Below are 21,840 nucleotides of genomic sequence, written 5' to 3'. Positions count from 1 at the left end.
GCTGTACAGAGAACTCATTCATATCAGTCCCTGCCCTATTGGAGCTTACAGTCTAAATGCCCTAACATACACACACAGACTAGGGCCAATTTTGATAGCAGCCAATTAACCTACTAGTATGTTTTTGGAGTGTTGGAGGAAACTGGAGCAACCGGAGGAAACCCTCGCAAACTCCACACAGATAAGGCCATGGACGGGAATTGAACTGATGACCCCAATGCTGTGAGGCAGAAGTGCTAACCACTTAGCCACTATGCTGCCCGAATGAAGACTTCTGGGTCTGATGAAACCCGAGCTGGCTCTCAAAATAATTTGTAATAATAATACAAAACAAAAAATAAAGAGGAGGGCATCACACGTGTTATATGTATAGAGTATATGGTTGTATAAGAAAATTTTTAATGTATCAATCAATGGTGCACTCATATAGAGTGGGGTATAGTATCAGATGGAACTTCACAAAATAACATGTCCAGGAAAGTTAGTTTTGACAGGACTAAGAAGGCCATGCAGGGGTGAAGTAAAAACAATAGGAGTAGATCCAAATAGATAATTCAAAAAAGAATTGTACATCAGGTAAAGTGATTGATATGCACTCATGTATTGTGGTAGGGAAATACAGATTTATGCCTTAATTGGCAAAAACAGATCAAATGAAATTGACGACAAAAACAAATAAAACAGTGTGACCACTGATCCAGATGTAATAAAAATAAGGCCTGGAGAAGCATAAATATGGCGTATTTTCATATACAATAAACTGCATTCCAATTTTGGAGACTAGATTGTTGTTTTTTTGTTTGAATCCACATTGTTCAAGTCTACAAAGATCAGCTCCCTTCAAGATTTGTTTTTTTGCCAATACCAGCATAAACCAACAGTTTGCCTTCACACAAGTGACTGTATAACTATCAATTTTAGCTGTACTACTTTGTTCACAAACCTCCTCTTGTTTTTGCTTCACACTTCCATATATTTTTGGACATTGCAAAGTAAACACTAACATTCAAAGTACCCCCTTGTACAGAAATGTTACTGGTTCCAATGTAAGTTCCAGAATGCTAGAAATATATTTAATAATTGAATGTGCTTTAACTCAAATATTATTCCTTTTTATTAAATAAATTACGTGGCTTGATTATTCAGGAAACTAAATGTTGAGTACCACAACTTTAATCAGCCTTGCGCTTGTTCTAATAACGGCCCTGGTTCTAATACTGACCCTGGTTCTAATAACGACCCTGGTTCTAATAATGACCCTGGTTCTAATACTGACCCTGGTCATAACCTTGACCCTGGCTCTTGCCCCGAGCCCATACGTAACGTTACTAACATTTCCAACATGTTGTCTGATGCAGTCAGTAACATACTTTGGGGTCTTCTACGTACCTTTACAAACTTCACATAATGGTGAGCAATTAAAAAAATAAAAAGGTGTAAAAATATTTCAATTCATTTTAGGATGTAACTTATGTCTGCTCCTTTAGTATACGGAGTCATAAATAAAATGAAAAAAATAAGTGAATGTCACACTAAGAATGCTGCATTGTAGGGTTCATTTACAAAAAGCATTTGTGTGTTTGCAACTCCATAGTATCTGATTTTGCTCATGGTTGCATCCACAGTATATATTGTGGTAAGTAGATGGTTTGGAAACCTGCATACATTTTGACTGGCAGAGCAGAGTAATACAGAAGAGTAATTGGACAGGTGTTTTGTTTTTCTTCATCAAGCACAGCGCAAAATTGCCCAAAAAAATATTGCCTTTGTAAGGCGATGTCACAAGATCGTATTAGGGACACTGGGGTGGACGGTTGGACGTCAGCCAGATGAATCACACAAATCCAGTGTTTCAGGTGCAATAGCCTCAGCTAGTTTTATTCACCAGCTTGCAAACAGAACAAAATATAAACAAAATCTTAGCTGACTGGCTTCTAACTAATACAAAGGTATTCCCTCTCTAGAGTGAGGGGCCTAGTGTCCCCCACTTAAACCAAACAATGGAACTCAGAGATCAAAGTTGCAGTTTCTCTCAGGAGACATCTGACCTCCTCCCCAGACAATGAGAGAATGAGTAAACAGCCTTTTACAGGCAGCACACAGGTGCAGCTTCTGATCAGTCTTCTCAGAGACTGGCAAACCAGAAGACCTGGACTGGGCCTTATGTATGGAGCCCACCCTTCTCTCTCCATACATAACACCAGCGACCCTTACCATATTTTCCTACAACTGGGAAAACCCTTTGAGAAGCTTTTCCTCAGACACAAACACTCTCCCTGGAGGTAAATGTATCAAGGTCCACTTTTGACAGCGTGTTAAAATCGCGGGTGTTTTAGTGAAAAAAAAACAGAAATGTATCAAGCTGCGATTTTGACCCAGATCTTCAAAATCGCTGCTCATCTCTGGCGATTTGCTGCGATGTAAACACTCCCGTGTTTAGCTAACTCTCCTGTGTTTTAGCAGCGAGTTGTAAACACAACACTGTTACACATTGGCCTGTCATACAGCTGGCAGCTGTAAAAATGGTAAAAAACAGATAAAAGTTTTTTTAAAAAAAGCGTTGGGTCCCCCCTCTATTCTTGCTTAACCCTAGTGCTGCCTGACTACTGCTGGTCCCATGAAAATCGGGGGAAAATTTTGCGTGGGGTCCCCCCGATTTTCACTTTACCAGGACTAGGCAAACCAGCCAAGTTTTGGCGGCACTATAGCAGTGGGACACACGGCGGGGTCCCCCTGCCATAATAACTAACCAACCCTAGACTGTTCAGCCCTGTGCTGGATTTCCTAGGGAGTGGGGTCCGCCGAAAAAAACGAGCGGGCCCTATCCCCTAGAGACCCCCAGCCCAGTACTGATAGCACTAGGGCTCTTCCTACTACCCCTGGGCTGTGGGTAGTAGGGTAATACGGCGATAAAGAGTTAAAATAACAAACAGACGCCATTTTCTTTTGTGGAACTACAAGTCCCAGCCAGCCAGGTTGCCCAAAAAAGTGTGGCCATGCTGCTGCTTGTATAACTACACGCACCAGATAGATAAATAGAGCTTACGCAAGTAGCGTAGCACATGTGCAATGAACTACGCTACTTGCGTAAGCTCTATTTACAGTATTAGGTGATTTCCCCAATAGCGTGCGAAAATCACATAATACAGTACATAGACCTTGCGCAATGAACGTAAACCGGACCTCCTACTAGGTAGGAGGTGTTTGCGGCGGCTCCAGCTTTTTTTGTTTTTCTTCAAGCAAGATTAAAGTGTCGGGGATGTACAAATATGGGGCCCTCCTGGCCGAAGCAAAGAAGACTTCTAGCAATAAGGGGCCCCTTCTGGGCGAACTTGTGGTTCTCCAAGTGCCAACATGCCCTGGCTGCCGTGGGTATGCTGGTGCGTGTAGTTATACAAGCAGCAGCATGGCCACACTTTTTTGGGCAACCTGGCTGGCTGGGACTTGTAGTTCCACAAAAGAAAATGTATGTCTGTTTGTTATTTTAACTCTTTATCGCCATATTACCCCACTCCCTAGGGAATCCAGCCCAGTGCTGAACAGTCTAGGGTTGGTTAGTTATTATGGCAGGGGGAACCCTGCCGTGTGTCCCACTGCTATAGTGCCGCCAACCCTGGCTGGTTTGCCTAGTGCTGGTAAAGTGAAAATCGGGGGGACCCCACGCAAAATTTTCCCCCGATTTTCATGGGACCAGCAGTAGTCAGGCAGCACTAGGGTTAAGCAGGAATAGATGGGGGACCACACGCTTTTTTAAAAAAAATCTTTTATCTGTTCTTTACCATTTTTACAGCTGTCGGAGCTCCGGCAGCTGTATGACAGGCCAGTGTAACAGTGATGTGTTTACAACTCGCTGCTACAACACAGGAGAGTTAGCTAAACACGGGAGTGTTTACATCGCAGCAAATTGCCAGAGATGAGCAGCGATTTTGAAGATCTGGGTCAAAATCGCAGCTTGATACATTTACCCCCTGGTGTTTTAAAATACAAATAACAGAAATCTAGGACTTATGTACCTGCTATTCACTTCTCTCCCAGCGCTTCTGTCACAGCAGCTTAGACAATTTTGAAGTGTGCCTTTCATTTAAGTGGGTCTGAGCACAAGCAATATATATTTTACCCATGCTCTGTGGTGCTGTAAACACAATTTTTTTTATAGTAAACAAAGAGTTTTGTGCACTATTGCCCACATTGTAAAACTAGCTATTACAATGAATTATTGAAATTGCTAAACCTAACAATAATAGCACGTTACGTAACATATCTGCCAATTATTTCAATTTTCACGGCACAGTCACAAGTTTTGATACCCAAAAGGGATCAATTTGACCTCATAAATTGGTTAGGACCTAACCTAACTTGGACACTCTAAGGGTGCCTCGAACTGAGAAAGTTTGGCATCCACTGTGTTAGGGTATGGTTTGGGCCAATAGGGGGCATTACCTAATTTTGTTAGAATTGTACAATTGGAATTGTTGGTAGATATAACTTAATCACAATATGAGGGTCAAAGAAGCAGGTAACAACGTTACTTTGTAAAAGTCACTTTAATGGATGGTGGGGCTTACAAACACAGGGGGGCAGTGTTTAGATATGACTTTGTACTTTTTCACCTAGCGCACATGGGTACATCCTAAAGTACCTGAGTAAAATCCATTTTAGAGCCGTTTTTGTACTTTGCTTGCCTGTAGTAATAGCCCCATGTGCGTCCGTAATACACTATAAACTTCACACTACATTACATTTGGCATATGTCTCGTATAATATGAGCTAGGCAAGTAATAGTGGCAAGAAAAAAAGCTACGTAAATAATTAATACATCAACAAATTGTACAACAAAGACCAAACATTATATATAGGTTGATTTTTATGTTATTAATTCAGATAAGAGAAATGCACACTTTTTAGTATTGCAGTAAAGTAGTGATAATCACCAATCACAACACTTTCTGAGTCCCACTTATAGGACTTTAGGTTCAAGAGATATAGGCATTTCCTTCCTATGTTTTCTATCACTACTAATAACATTGGAGTTAAAGCTTATTGCAGAAAATTTTCTTTTAATTAAAGCATCATTTTAAACAAGCCAGCATATTGTCCCCAGGTCTGATTCCATGCAGAAAGTCTGAGTTTTAATGTCTTTAATGTTTCTCTGTCAACATTATACAACATGAATAACATGTATCTGTATATTCTGTTTATATGTTTTATTTGACACAGAGAGGGAAGTTTTTTATTGTGTGTGTCTTTTTCAGCCTTATCAATGAATCCTTAAGAGACCAGCTACTAGTTACTATTCAGAAGACCTTCACCTACACTCGTAACCAGGCCCAGCATCTTTTTATGATCCTTATGGAGTGTATGAAGAAAAAGGAGCTGGTAAGTACATGATACATATGCCAGCTACATCTATGGTAATGCACAGTACAAGATTGCTGCCATTAAACAGGTTATTGTCCGTTTTTCTGAAACAGAATTCTAGATGGCATAAAAATATATAAAATAATGTTATTTTTTGCACTATTATTCATTGCACAGAGGTGTATTATAAAAACATTGTCAATATTTTAGAAATTATGATTTCTGAAACTGGTTTGTGCTGAGCCAGGGATGGCTTATGGGAAACTATGTTCAGCTCCCCTTACTTACTAGAGCCCTCATTGCGGAGAAAGTTTGTTGTTAAAAGGACAATACAAGAACATTAGTTGAAGACACAGCCAATAAAAACGTAGGTAGGTATAAAAGGAAAGAGAAAGACCTGAAGTGATAAAATGGTTAAAATATAAAAATAAAATAAAAAAAACCCACAACAAACTCAGGGCAACAAAATTAAAGAATAAAACAAAAGCGTATATTTATGTGGGCTACATCTCTGCCACTTGTATACAGCTAATATAAGTACAGGCTGATCGGAGGTTCACCGTGTCTCTTCTCTGCTGCTCCAACTGTCCCGTCTAGTAAGATATGGGGACCGCCAAAATTTGAAAAACATAGTTTGTAGCACCAGATGCAAAATCACCTCCCACTGCTAGTGATTTGACTGTCCAACCAAGTTAAAAAGATAAGTCATGTAAAATGGTCATAGTCTTATTATGATGTACCCTGTTCACGCCAGCATTTGGAATGCTGTAGCATTGTGGCTGTGCTCTGCTCTTACTATGTTTTATTTGATATGGTCAAAGTCTATTTGCATTGTAAGGCAACTACTTTACCATCTAAACTACAAATAACAAGACTCATCTCTGTAAGCATAGTTGAGTCAAAAGCGGCTGCGGATATTTATGTGCAACTAAAGGATGCTATTGATTGTGTGTAAAATCATTAATCTGCATTTGTTTAGAGTTATTGCCCTCTGCAAGCATTATTCTGTTGATGGCAAATTGCTCAGGGTTTTATGGCCATATCTCCAACTATTTTCCAGTAAACAAATATGTTTCACTCAACACCTTCTGCTTCACTGAGAATAGAAAAGATTTGCAGAACAAAATGTCTTTCTCAGAGCTTCATTGATTAATGACCCAGCCGCAGAATCCAATAACAGGATTCATTCATGTGATGGACGTGACCTTGTAACAAGGTACAGTGTGCACCAGATATAGTACAAGATATTACACACCTGTAGCTTACTTGAGTTACACCGAAATAGGAGGAAGTACACAACATTTTGTTATCTAAACATTTATTAGTTTGGTATGAGAGTGTAGATAGATCTTTCATCAGAAGACTTGTACACAAGGCACGCTTTAAGCACATTATGTATATGATGTTAGTGTCATGTTTTGTAGCCTCAATACTAGCAGCTCTATTTCCTCACCTCATAAATAAATATTAACAGCAATATGGTGTTGCAATACATCTAATGCTCATGATTCCTTGCTTAATTATAGCTCTATGTTTCTTAGTTAATACAATGAATGCAATTTATATTACATAAACATAGTCTGACTCTCTCTCGCTATAAATAAATGTGTGTCATATATCATAGGCAAACCGAGGGGGTTTCTAGTGCCTGGAAACCCCCATCCAAGCCTGGGGCACTGTATAATTCAGGTGGCTGGACCCTGCCCCCGCTTCACTTGGCTCTGCTCGAAAAGAGAGAGCAGTAGTGCAGTAGTGCACACAGCATTGCCCATGTATATTATGGGGATAAGGAGAGTTGGAGAGCAGCCAAGCACTCTCTAAAATTATAGCCCCCTTGCATGCTGGTCACGCCCACTGGCGGCGCGGTGTGGAAACCCCCCCTGCAAATCCTGCGTTTGCCCCTGCATATATATATATATATACTAGATAGATAATACATAAGAATCCTTTACTAAAAATAACATTACACATGTGTGAGGTCCTTTACCAAGCTTCAGGGCCATTGACCTCTATAGGAATATTTATACGTTCTTTTCTACGGTCATCCATTGTGATTCAAAATTTGCTGATTTAATATTTGTGTTATAAGATTTAACTTTTTATCAAAAGTCATATCTTTAAATTTGTTATTAGAAACTGTGTATACTTTGTATTTTGTATCCCTTGTTATTATGAATAACAAAAAAAAATAAAAAAATGCATAGATTATTGGCACAAATGGAACAAAATATTATCGGACTATTACATGCAAAGGAAAGCAACCAAACAAAAAGAATGCTGGCAATGGACTACAGAACAAAGATTTTCCCATGCAGACAAACAATAAAGACTGCATAAATGGGCCAAAATGACCTTCCACATCTAACATACATTTGAAACTGTAAAATGTTGCATATTTGACACTAGTTACAGTGATTCATTATATGCAAATATGTCCTTGTTTTTTTCTCCTGTTTCAACTTCCAGATAACAGTGTTCAGGATGGGATCAGAAGGTCATCAAGACATTGATTTAGCAATCCTGACAGCTCTGCTTAAAGGTATTTATGGGGCATTTAAATAAATATAATCATTTTCATTCCATTAGAAAGATAAATGTCTAGTTAAACCTTATATACATTACTCCAAATGCAATCCCTGTTATTATGTGCTAATATGTTATAATAATGATAATAATAATAAATTAGTATGGCATAATTTATATGATGAAAAAGGTAGTTTTCTCTGGTGTACTTGTATTATTATTACCATGACTTGTATTAATGATAATCAGTTTCTTTATCAATATAATAAATAAATATAGAATAAGTAAAGTGTAAAGAGAGGGACTTAAATAAAAGTGGTACAGTATAGAGTATTTTACAATATAATAAGTAAGAAATTAATAAAGCGAAAAAAAAATTAATTCAGAAATTTGTGGTTTTTCCACCAAATGGTTCAAAATGTAGTGACATTACTTGGCCTAAGCTTAGACATATAAAAGAAAAACCTTCACAGCATTTACCAGTGCAATTATAGTAATTTTATCATTTCAGATAGTGAGTTGCTTTATGGTAAGTATTTTTTTTTCTAAATAGAGTATAATCTGAGACAACATGTAGCCCTAAATGAAAATGCATTTTAAACATTTCTTCTGTGCATGTTTTATTCCATAGACACAAAATGGGCTTTAGTGTAGGTTATTATTATTATTATCATTTATTTGTTAGGCGCCACAAGGTAGGTTAAATAGAAACGAGTGCATAAACTGAAATGTATAGACTCCGGACAGCAAAGTTTTGATTTAATTTATAAAATACTTGACATTGCAGAGGAATACATTTTGTAACAAGTGTCTCTCAAGCAAGTACAATTTTAGTAAGAATTAGACCTCATATAAGAAGCCAGGTATGAAAAGAAACCCTTGGGTTTTAGTATTATTTTTTATTAGAAGAACAGCAGAGTAATGGCATGTATTAGGTTAATCACACAGGTAACTGAAGTATAGAATATCTGCACAATGTTCACTTTCAATCACCGGTGTGATCTTCGCTGTAGGAATAAGTACAGTGAAACACTGTGCAATTACTGTACATAGAACACTCTTGTGACTGACAGGGGAAATAGAGGAAGTACAGCAGAGACGGATTTAGACCTCATGGGGCCCTAGGCAAGATATTGGTTTGCCCCCCCCCTCCCCTCCCCTCCCTGAAACAGTCCATAGCACTATATTTTTTTAGCATAGCATATACTCCTATAGTTAAGTAGAAGGGTAAGCTATGTGCCGCCGCAAATCACGCTGCTCCTCCTGCATCAAACTGTGGCCCCTCATTACTGTCCCTCTCATCACACTGTGCCCTCCTTTATCATTACACTGCATAATACTGCGGCCCCTCATTACTGTCCCTCTCATCACACTGTGCCCTCCTTTATCATTACACTGCATAATACTGCGGCCCCTCATTATTGTCCCTCTCATCACACTGTGCCCCCCTTTATCATTACACTGCATCACACTGTGGTCCCAGCAGTTAAAAAATAATGACCATGGACCCCATATTTTGTCATATGTTGAATATTAAGCTCAGTGGTAGAAGTGGAAATTTAGAAGTGGCGGTATGAAAAATGTAATGGGAATGTAAACAAGTGAATGGAATTTTATTATTTTACAATGAAGGCAGTATGAGAAGTAGCGGTATACAATACTACCAACCTCCACCACTGCTTACCTTTCAAGTCGCACAAATTGTACTTGTTTAATTAACATGTCAAGAAACTGCAGTTCAGGGTTAGCAAGCCCAATAATTAAAAAAACAGCAGTCTCCTATCACTACCACGTCACAGACCGTCCGCCACTACAGTTACTGACTGCAGCCCTCTACCTACAGAAACATGAAAAAGTGCTGAAATGTAATAATCATGTTAATATGTCAGTCTTCTGCATGAATCCCATAGTGCAACATTTAAACAAGTCAGACCTCCTCATAATATAAATACCACCAGATTCAGGATAGTTGGCAGACTGTCCTGCTCTCTCCTACCTGTTCTCGTCACTTTTACCACTTGTGGCTGCTGTGTCTTTAGATCAGTTGCTGCTTGTCTGAATCCTGGAATATTGGAGGCCCTATTTGGAAAAAAATGGGTACATGAATTTTAGTAAACTCCAACCAGCCCCAGTGTTAAAACAATATAGCACTCACATTTTATAAGTAGGCCTCCCTCCAATGAAAATAATAAATTAATAGCATACATATTTAATAAATAGACCAATTTCCCTCCAACCAGCTCCAACATTAAATTAATAGTGTTACCATTTAAAAAATAGACCTATTTCCCTCCCTCAAACAGCCCCTCACACACACACATAATGTACATACACTGGCTCCTCACACACACATAATATACATACACTGGCCCCTCACACACACATAATATACATACACTGGCCCCTCACATACACATATAATATTAGTATACTACCCCCCCCAACTTACCTTTTTCCATCCACACATGCTGTGCAGTCTTCTTCCTCTTCACACATGGGACGGCACCTGTCATGTGGTGCACGTCCCATGTGACCCGGAGCAGGCCACACATAGAGGAGGGAGGGAGGAGACCAGCTGTCTAGCTATAACACCAGCCCCTCCCCTGTCTTGCGCCCCCCCTTCCCCCCAGGGGTGGGTGGGGTTGCCGCGAGTCAGGGGAGGGGACGCAATTTTTTTTTTTTTTCCTTGCCTCCCTTCCATCTGCTTTGCCGCAAGCCCCCTGAGAACCGCTGGGCCCTAGGCAGGAGCCTAGGTTGCCTCGTGATAAATCCGGCCCTGAAGTACAGTGAAGGGAGATATTTGCTCCTAGTATAAGGCATGCTCCTCATACAGTCACTGCAGGAGGAAGTGCACAGTGATTAATTTGAGTTTCACAGTGTGCCTCCTCCTGCAGTGAGTGAACATATCGGGAGCACAGAAATGTAATCACCAAGGATGGAGCAGAGGTATACTGTGGGCGAGGATGTGATGTGTGGACATTCGATTTGAAGTCTCTGCAAATTTTCCCCTCGAGGAGAAGCTCTCACCCTACCACATGGTGAGAATGGCCCAGAGTAAAGATAAAAAGAGCAAGCATGGCCTCACCTATGTTCTATTGAATACATTGAATAAATTGATGAATGTGCAGCCAAAATGAAACATAGCTGTTACCTTCTCTCTATGAATAACTGACTTGTATCAGAAAACAGCATGTCAATAAAATATGCAATGTCATTTTAGTTTTTTAATGCATTAAAACCCCTTTATGTCAAAATATGCAATGTCATTTTAGTTTTTTTTAATGATTTTATTGCTTGAGGTAACCTTAATAATATAACTTTAGGAGCTCTTTGGAGTATAGATTGTGTCTGCCCTCTCCTGTTCATCAAGGGGTTAAAAATACATAATTGTGTTATATCTGGACAAATAAGCAAGACATGTCCTTTTTGTTTCTGAATTTTATTTATGTGATATGTTTTGATTTTAATTCCAATTATCCTTCAAAATGTAATGCTTCTCAAATCACAGCAGAGTAGGTCTGTAATAGCAGATGGATTTGTGCTTCCAGTCATGACAGCTTGACTGTGATAAACCAAGGAAACTGTTTGCAATCACTTTGAACTCCACTGAACTAGATATGGTAATAATGGACAATGGATGAGGGAACCCAGGAGATCCCCTGATAATAATTGCGTATAGCAATGTCTTCACGGAATTTTTGAAACTATTTTTCTACAATATCATAAAGAAATGGAACAAGTAAAGACATTTAAGCAATATATATTTAAAAAACACAGTAAGAAGGTACTGGTAATATATTTTTTTTATTAAAATAAATAGACATATAACATATAATGATGACATTTATTAACACTAAAAATCTTCTGATACTTCTGATATGAACAGACTGAGTGCACACAATATCCACCTTAATGCGTAAAGTAATATATGATTATTAGCACATCCTCAATGTGCTAATAATCATATTTTGCAAACCTTATTCCACACATTGTTCAAACAAACAATTTATCTTAATATAGAATGTTATCCGAAAAAACTGCTATAATATCCTGTGATGCCATTAGAAAACCCTAGGAGCATGTTGAGCTGGTAATCAGAAATATTCCCAGCTAAACATTCCATTCATATAAGAGAGTTTTTTAGTGTCACTTAATGTAATCATTATATGTTATATGTCTATGTTTACAGTATTTTTTTATATTACCAGTACTTTCTTAATGTGTTTTGCCATATTTATTGCTTAAATACTCAGGGTATCTGCCACTTAATTGTTTAATTGTTTGTAGTTTTCATTTTGGGTGAGGTTTACAGCACAGGCCTTTATGATCGTCCTGCAGCTAATTTTCACTAATTGTTTGTATTATATTAACTAATTGTATTCCTACTTTTTAAACTGTTATTGTGGTGATTTATCAGCACCCAGATTACTGCAAGCATGACTATGCTGCTTACAAGTGACACATATAAATGCAATTTAAATAAAAAGTACAGTATTTTAACATCTTCAATTTGTTTATTGTTTTTGACATTCAATCAGGGGGTTGAATGCAAGTTTCCTCATTTGCTAATTGCATCTTCTTATTAAGTTACGCACTATGAACCTTTATTCAAAAGGTTTTTTATTTTCCATTTTCAAAAAGCAAACACTTTAATAGCAACCAAATAAACAACTGACAATTAGGCAGGATAAGACAACAAAACAACAATTAAATGTGGCAGAAGTTATTCAATATAAAAGAGAGCTCTGAAAAGAAACATGCCAGGTGTTTCAATTTGACTTTTAATTATAGTTAAACAGTTCTTTGAGGGTAAACACTGTCCTGAATATGAGTATGTCATCAGTTTGGGAATGGTATTTATTTTGAAAAAAGTCAGCTGGAGACATAAAATCCACCATGGGGTATATTTCCTAAACTGCGGAGATGAAAAAGTGGAGATGTTGCCAATAGATCAGATTCTAGATGTCATTTATTTAGTACATTCTACAAAATGACAGCTAGTATCTGATTGGTTGCTATAGGCAACATCTCCACCTTTTCAAACCCACAGTTTAGTAAATATACCCCCTAGTTGCATAAAAGGAGATTCCTTAAAAAGTTTATAAAGACACCCTTCCACCAGTTTTTCAACTTGAAGTAACCAAAATTAGTGTGAATAAAACTGATGACCTTATATCAAACTCAAATCTATAGACAACTCTAAATCATGTATAGAAAAGAATCATTAACCTCTTTCCAAACACACTTGTTGTGTTGTGCAAGAAATATATATTGATAGGTTTATAGTAATTAACCATCAGCCCATCTAGTGTGCCCTCGTAATATATGTTTAATATCCTTTAGACTCTGCACCATGCAGCCCGTTATTGGATCTTATCTAGTTTATCAATATCCTTCTGAAGTTATGACCTTTGAAACTGAATGCAGTGAGACCGAACTGGAGACCTCTCTCCTATTGCCTCTAATCCATCTAGTCTAATCAGCCAACTATCTTACTACTTACAACTAAAACAAAAAAATAATGAACAGGGGTTCATGTTAGAAGGACAAATTAGCACTCCTTATGTTGATTAAAATATAACTTTTAATGATTATTGTTTAATAATGACATCCTCCCGGAAGACAAGGTGAAATATATTAAAAATTACTTACAAATACACACATACACACGTGTGATAAAAACAAAAACACCAACTGATAGGGATCTATTATATAAAGGAATAGTCTCGTGGATACAGAGAATTATCTGTATAAATCCTTGGTAGCAAACCATTTACTGGTAAGTAGTGGTTAGTAGGAAGACAGAATGATTTACAGAGTGAGTGAGAACCGTGTCTCTTATGGTATTGGTATTGTAAACCTTCTAGTCACCACTGTAACAAATGTAGCAGGCGGATAACGGAGTGAGATACTTGATCTCCGTGGATTTAATAAGGGGAAACCCCTAGCTCAAAGTAGTCTTAGCTTGTATAGTGCTATTTGTAAACTTAAAATACAAGGCTTGTTCTGGATTATTAACAGTATGAAGCACTACACAATAGCGCATCTATACTGAGGCTGGTGTGCTTCCTGCAATGTGTGACATTGTCAGCTGTAATAAATGCAGTTAGCTCATTGCCAATAACAGCTCTGTGATACTAGAAATAGTCCCTGATATTGACTAGTTTATATACAGTCTCTGTGGTGGACAATATTCACAGCAGCTATACACTTTAGTGCATCTATGATAAGGCTGATGTAATTCCTGCGATGTGTGACCTTGTCAGCTATAATGAATGCAGTTAACTCATTGCCAGTAACAGCTCTGTAGTACTGAAAGAGGTCCCTGATAGGAGTGAGCTTATGTATAGTCTCCGTAGAGAACAATAATCTCAGCAGCTAAACTGGTTTTATCTGGCTGATAGAATCCCCTATTATTATATGAAAACCATTTGTATCTGTGCCTGCTAGTAAATGGAAGCTATCACTACATCCCTATCTGCAGTTGGTGTTGGCGCCAAATAACGCTGGCCCCAACGTACGTTTCACCTTTAGGCTTTGTCAAGGGGGATTCCCTTTGTCCTAATATAACAGGACCAGCACCCCCACACGCTACATGTTAAAGATTTACATCTTGTCATATATTGCATGTGGATATTTCCTTTCAATCCCTGTGCAGAGCATCTCCCCCCCTTAGTTACTTACAACTAAAACAATAAAAAAAAACAATTTTTCACTTGGCTCTTCTTAAAAAGAATAAAGTATCACATTAAACAATAAGAAAATTTATCACCCCTACATAAATCTAAATATACAGTACATGTACAAATTATATGCAGAGGTGAAACATTTGCATTCACTGACTGCATAATAGGAGCAGATATCACAAAGTTACAGACTTCAGATGAATAAAATGTTTTCATAGTACTTACATTGTTCTTTTTTTCCTTTGATAAACAGGTGCCAATGCTTCTGCCCCTGATCAGCTGAGTCTCGCATTAGCCTGGAACAGAGTGGATATTGCTCGTAGCCAGATCTTTATTTATGGACAACAATGGCCGGTAAGGTTCTGTGCATATGTATGTTAGTCCCTACCACAGGCCAGGGTCATCATTATTTGGAACACATTTTAATTTACCCTTATCCAGAACCATGTAGTTCTGTGAATGTGTGGTGTGATCATCAGTGTATAATCATCATTTATTTATATAGCACCACTGATTCTGCAGCACTGTACAGAGAACTCATTCATATCAGTCCCTGCCCCATTGGAGCTTACAGACTAAATTCACTAACATACACACACAGTCAGAAAGAGAGACTAGGGTCAATTTTGATAGCAGCCAATTAACCTACCAGTATGTTTTTGGAATGTGGGAGGAAACTGGAGCACCTGGAGGAAACCCACGCAAACACTGGGAAAACATACAAACGCCACACAGATAAGGCCATGGTCGGGAATTGAACTCATGACCCAGCGCTGTGAGAGAGGGGTGCTAACCACTGAGCCACCATGCTGCTCCAATGCTTTAATATCAGTTGTGAATGTATATAACCATAGGAAGGGTCTGGAACACTTGTCAAATCTCAATAAATTCTATACAGCTCTAAATACCCAACATGGGAAGATCAGTAAAGAAGTAGAAGAGTCCTTTGGCAGAAAAGTATTAGACAAAACATAATGTTAAGGTAACCTGAAGTGTACTCTGAAAAGGTCCATTCAGAACAAACATTGTTAGGTAGAAGTGTAGTCATCAACAGGTAATGGAGGGAGGTTGTAAGTTGTTAGCAGATAACCCCACCAAGGTTCATTATTCATAGTGCATTTTGATGCAAAATGTACACTTAACTGTAGCAACCCTTCATTTGTTGTCATTTTAGATAAAATAAAGTTCCTGATTGGTTGCTGTGGTTAATTGCAAATTCTGCAAGTACATGTTATTAAATCAGCCCTACAGTGTGTAAAAGTGTCATTATATATTGTTAAGTAATAGACTCTATGTACTAGTGCTTCAGTTTTTGGAGACATCTGTTGCTCTATGTAAAATATATTTATTACATATATTAAAAGAGCAGAGCAGATCTCTGTCAGCTGAGAAATAATGGAGGGTCTTGGTCCATGGAGGTTAGAGAGTGGAGCAAGGAGCTGCATAGTAATGACTAGACTCATTGCCATGAGTTCTTGTCCTAGCACCACCCTGACTCCTTCTCTGGGTATGATCCCTGGCAGACTGTCATGCTGAGAGGAGGCAAATAACCGTGAAATGCTCTCTTTCTTCTATATTTGAATTAATACGCAGCTCATAAACCAATATGAGCTAAAACCTTCATGCTTCTTAAGTTGAACTAAATACCTAATATATCTGTGGGCTGAATCAGATTTTTGTTTTTCATTTTAAATCTCTTAGGTGGGGTCCCTGGAACAAGCGATGCTGGATGCCTTGGTGCTGGATAGGGTAGATTTTGTGAAATTACTTATAGAAAATGGAGTCAGCATGCACCGTTTCCTCACCCTCTCCAGACTAGAGGAATTATACAACACGGTAAGGAGACGTAGATTTAATCACTTAGCAAGTTTCTTTTTTTGTTTTTAGAATCTTGACAGTTTATAAAAGTTAATTGAGGTAAAATCTTCCTCATGGAAAACACAACCAACATCTTAGTCACATGGTAACAGTTGAAAACATTTGGGAGCACATTTGACAGTGTGAGGAAGAATGAGATAAATCATACTTACCTACTTTCTTCAGCTCCCTTCCGGGAGCCAGCCAGTGGAGGGGGGCGTGAGGGGGCGGGGCAGACAAATCGTGTCATTTCGGCTGCGATTCCTCGGGAATTGCGGCGTTTGGGATCTAATTCTGCCCACTTCACTAGGAAGTGGGCACTTCCTAGTGAAGTGGGCAGAATTCGGGAGATTGCCACACTCGCCCGGGAGTCCGGGAGACTCTTTCAAGATGCGGGAGTCTCCCGGACATTCCGGCAGAGTTGGCAAGTATGAGATAAATGTCATTTTTATATTCTACAATTTCACATCAAGTCATTTAAATCCTTTTTTTGATAATAATTTATTGCAAAAAACATATAGGAACAATATAAAATATAGCATGCACAATAAGAAAAGGGAAAAAGACAGAATGAATGCATGGTGTCAACAACTACCTGTCAAGAGCACTAACCTGAGTAACATTTTCTCCTAACACTTTCAATGGAAAATATTATTACTTAGAACTGGTATGACCATAAGTTTCCAGATTACATACATTATATATTTAAAATATAATACATATTATTATACTAACACAATATTATTACTACTACTACTACTACTACTACTACTACTACTACTACTACTACTACTACTAATAATAATAATAATAATAAAACAAGGCAGTACTAGTAATTTTCCCATAGGGATTATGGTGGTAAAAATCTGTGCTAATATTTTCCTATAGATAACTATTAAATGTGATGTGTCACCATGTGGATGTGATTTATCTTTAGTGATGTTGCTGGGATTTAGAAAAGCAGATAAAACTACTGGAAACATGCAGTTCCATTGAAATAATGTTATCTGACAATTACCTGCCTCACAGAGTATGATTTGTAGCTGCTTTTTTCTCCATATGCCAAACCTCAAAATCGCATGAAAAATAGTCAATCTTTACAATAGTGATTTCCAGCATCTGATAAAATCGCTGCTGGAAATAAACTCTTTGTCTAATTAGAACTAGACAGATAAAAGGTGATTGATGATTGGTTGCAATGGTTTAGCACAGATTTGCATTTAAATTCAATGTGAGTCAATAGTCATTATTGGGGCTTATCTAGTGTTGGACATATATCTGTTTTATTTGCGTAAAATATGCATTCTCCTACTGTGCATACAAACAATCGTACACATACACACACATGTAGGTTAACACTATTTATTCTTGGGAAACAAAAGATATTTGTACTTTATTTAACTCAGTTTGTATTTCTATTCCTATTTGTATTTAATTACAATTTATAGGGTAAATGCGACTTTTGCATTAATTAATAAATGTCAAGACACTATTCTTTGTTGTGTATACAATACTTCATTACATGATGATATTGCAATCATCATCATCATCACCATTTATTTATATAGCGCTATATAAATAAATGGTGATGATGATGATAGCGCCACTGATTCTGCAGCGCTGAACTCATTCACATCAGTCCCTGCCCCATTGGAGCTTACAGTCTAAATTCCCTAACACACACACACACACAGACTAGGGTAAATTTTTGAAAGCAGCCAATTAACCTACTAGTATGTTTTTGGAGTGTGGGAGGAAACCGGAGCACCCGGAGGAAACCCACGCAAACACAGGGAGAACATACAAACTCCACACAGATAAGGCCATGGTCGGGAATTGAACTCATGACCCCAGTGCTGTGAGGCAAAAGTGCTAACCACTTTGCCACTGTGCTAATCCTACGAATAGGGTAATGCAAAACTCACATGTACTACTAACACTGTCAAGCCACATCTCTATGCTTTCTCTACACCATTATGGAGTGTAAGTATATAAACTTGATGTACACCTGGCGCAAACGCAAGTGAGAGATCTTACACATTGAACTAATTCATACATTGAGTGCTGTTTTAGTTTGTCTTAATAATAAACAAGCACTGTAAAATAAAGGTTGACACACAACTTCAATTTAAAAATCTGCAGCAACAACAGATAAAGGCTAACAGTAAAGAAATAATGTCTTTTTTTCTTATTTATCACTTGTGAATAATACATTTTTATGCAGGGTGACACATGCATGCCAAATGAAATAGATAAGAGTGATTGTTTCAATTTTCCACTCAAAAGATGTATTTGTGCTTTTTCTGTTCTTAGAAATGTGACTTTGCCTGTGAAACAGAATGCTTGTAAACGATGTGTTTCTCACTTTTGTACATTTCCCCAGGTGTAGTTTATTATAGTATATGTGATTCATACATATTGAAGAACTCTAAGGTGTATAATGTAAAAGGCAATGCAGGCTAGTTACTGATAGCTGCGTAAAGGAATTATACATGAAGGTATTACTATTGATATGCAAAATAATGAGAGAACAGACCTTCACACTATGAGCTTTCATTTCATTCAATTTGTTTTTCTTTGTATTTCATTTTGATTTGACAGGTAGGTAGATATGATTGACAACATCAAAATAACCAGCAATATATTGTTCTTTTTTTGTAGAGATGCAAAGTTTCAGCTATACATCCCATGGAATAGCCATTGCACACGGTATTTGTACATCCACATTTCACAGAATTTATAGTCTATGAATAGAGCTTAATTGAAGATGGTCAATGAATTCTGACATGTAGCGTAGATGGGGTAGGAATAGGATTAGCACAGCAAAGCATTGCAAGGGTATTAAAAACAGACGCTGAAATTCATCAACCGATCTTGACTTGGGGTAACAGAATTAATATTACTAGTACCGTACTGGTTATTCATTTTTTGCTCACTGTCTTGTGGCTAATACATATATTGATCACTGAGAATGGCTCTGCCTTGTTGCATTAAGTCTTCCACAAATGTATAAAGGGATGTCTGTGGTGATTTATACTTGAAAGTTGCTATTAAGACTTATTATCTCATATTGTTTACAAATTGTGCTGCAATTTAGCACTAAAGTACACAAAAGTACAGTCGCAGCAAATCTATAGTACAGCAACTGTAATTCATACAATATGTTCTCGATCTGTATACCACAGTTAATTTTACTATTATTTTTTTTTGTCCCCTAGGTAGCAATGGCTATCACACTTATTGAAACCTGTGTGAGACTTGCCTGTCCTGTTGCATTTAGTAATTCTCTTCCAGAAACTTACAAAGGGTTGTGTGTGATCAGTCGCACTTGAAAGTTTCTGAGTAGACTTGTTGTATGAGATTGTGCGCAGCGTATTGCAATTTAGAACTGCCAGTTCAGTATACTATATATATAGTACAGCTGTAATTCCTACAATTTGATTTTTCATTTTGCACACTGGGTAGTGGCTAACACATCTATTTATCACTGTGAGAACTGATTTGTCCTTCTTCAACAGCATTTCACAATTTATTTTATTTTTTTATGAAAAAGAAAGGGGTGAAAATATAGACCAATACTACAATTTAACTTAAATGGATACAACTGCTGTACTGCTACTTTGATCACTTTAGCAGAAATCCATCTAGCCTTGATTGAGTAAATGAGGTGTGAAATAGTTATGCTTACATGAGCCACAAAAGTTCCACGGAACAAGCTGGCTTATGCATTGGTGGTGTTGGATTGGTGGATTAACAGGAGGATCTCCTGAAAATCAGAAAGCTATAATGATCTCATGCTGATGTTGACACAAACTCAGAGGCACCAACAGCAGACATGTATTTCTTAATGTCACCAGTGTAGAAAGGTTTTGATTCTGCACATAATAATGCTGATGTTTAGGGAGAGATAAAGCAAGAATGGGTGGGTAGAGTTTCCTTACATTTGAATAAAAGTCATATAGATATTGAATGTATTCATAATGATAATGGGTCACTTGGTAGGCAAGATTCTCACCAGACATTCTCCCCATGACTGACCCCTTCCTGTTCTCTCAGCATGCAGTACTTTTGCATTCTTCGATACATTGCTGCGTGGTTTGAAAATGAGGATGATATTATCATTGTTGCTGCATTGCCTACCATAGCCACCAGTGGTAATGCCAATATTCTTAAAACAGCCTATGTCATCTTGAAACAGACAAAAAAAACACCAGATCAATAACAAAACAAATCAATAGCAGCCTTCTTCTGTTCAACTACATATGCTCAAAAGTTAGCTACCTCATGTGTGGGCTGTGGACAGGTTGGGTTCACATGTAGCATTGAAATTGTTGGCTTATTTTTTTTGCACTGTAACCTGTACAAATATACAAAATATCCGCTTTGTGAAGTTATCTGTAGTGCTTTTCTGAAAATTCATTTCTACGGCTGTTTATTATACCTATTTATAATAGGATATATTTCACTTTTTTTGTAATACCTGTAAAAAGTATTAATTTTCATTTGTTTCATCATGGAGTAAAATTAGGTAATGTTAAACTATGATCTACTTGGTAATGTTAATATAAGAAAAACAATTGCAAAGATTTTTCTTTATTGATTACAATGTGAGGGTGGTAATTATGTTAGTCGGGTTGGTTTGCAAAGTTCTGTCCAGTCAATTTTCCCAAGACAGACTGACATAGTCCCCTGTTCCACCAGTATACATTGATTCTGATATACAAATCATTTAGTTTCCAGAGCAATTAGTGTCAATGGGCAAGGAGGACTGCTCAAACAATTATATTGCCATGTATCTTTTACTAATAGTCTGTATTCATCCAATTTCAGTGTGGTATCATTTTACTGTATTTCAGAGACATGGACCGTCGAATACCTTATACCATTTGGTCAGGGACGTCAAAAAGGTAATAGTTAAATACCAAGAAAAGGAAGGTAACGTTAATCAATGTTTCTAGATCTTAGAGACTCTCTGTTTTGCATGAGCTTTTCTGATGAATGTGACTTGTGTTTTATTTATCGCCTCACTTTACTAGCACTCACCTCATTCACTGTTTGTTTATTTTTTTATTTTATGGGTATATCATTGTATGTATCAAGATGATTATTGTTATTATTGTTGTCATTCCAGTTTTACAAAAATTTACTATAACTAAAATTTAACAAATTCACATGCCAGTTTTGTAATGAGCAGATGGGTAAAGAAACGGCATTTTGGTGAGCACAGCACATATAAACTAATTTAAACTAAGATCATTGTTAAAGACATACTTATTTAGCATAATTCTGTTATTTGTTAATACATGACATTAAAAGTTATCTTTTCCTTAAACAGAGTATGAATTATACATTTATGGTGGACAATGGTATTTAAGCATTTCCTTAACTGTTACCTATAATGGTGTGAGATTGGCAC

The 21,840-nt window shown here is 37.4% G+C and overlaps 1 protein-coding gene across 5 annotated transcripts in view; it reads left to right on the top strand.

The window, feature by feature from the left end:
• The window catches only part of TRPM3 (transient receptor potential cation channel subfamily M member 3), a 295,149-nt gene that overhangs the window by 179,642 nt on the left and 93,667 nt on the right, over positions 1-21,840 (top strand). For all 5 annotated transcript variants that reach the window (XM_075210971.1, XM_075210970.1, XM_075210969.1 and 2 more), the window contains 5 exons: positions 5,253-5,376; positions 7,825-7,897; positions 14,821-14,921; positions 16,269-16,403; positions 21,281-21,331. In XM_075210971.1, coding sequence (XP_075067072.1) covers positions 5,253-5,376; positions 7,825-7,897; positions 14,821-14,921; positions 16,269-16,403; positions 21,281-21,331 — 484 coding nt within the window. The remainder of the gene's footprint in view (positions 1-5,252; positions 5,377-7,824; positions 7,898-14,820; positions 14,922-16,268; positions 16,404-21,280; positions 21,332-21,840) is intronic.

The sequence above is a fragment of the Mixophyes fleayi genome, chromosome 1 (genome assembly GCF_038048845.1).
Source record: "Mixophyes fleayi isolate aMixFle1 chromosome 1, aMixFle1.hap1, whole genome shotgun sequence".
In the NCBI taxonomy this organism is placed as follows: domain Eukaryota; kingdom Metazoa; phylum Chordata; class Amphibia; order Anura; family Limnodynastidae; genus Mixophyes; species Mixophyes fleayi.
This window is presented reverse-complemented; position numbering and strand designations above follow the sequence as displayed.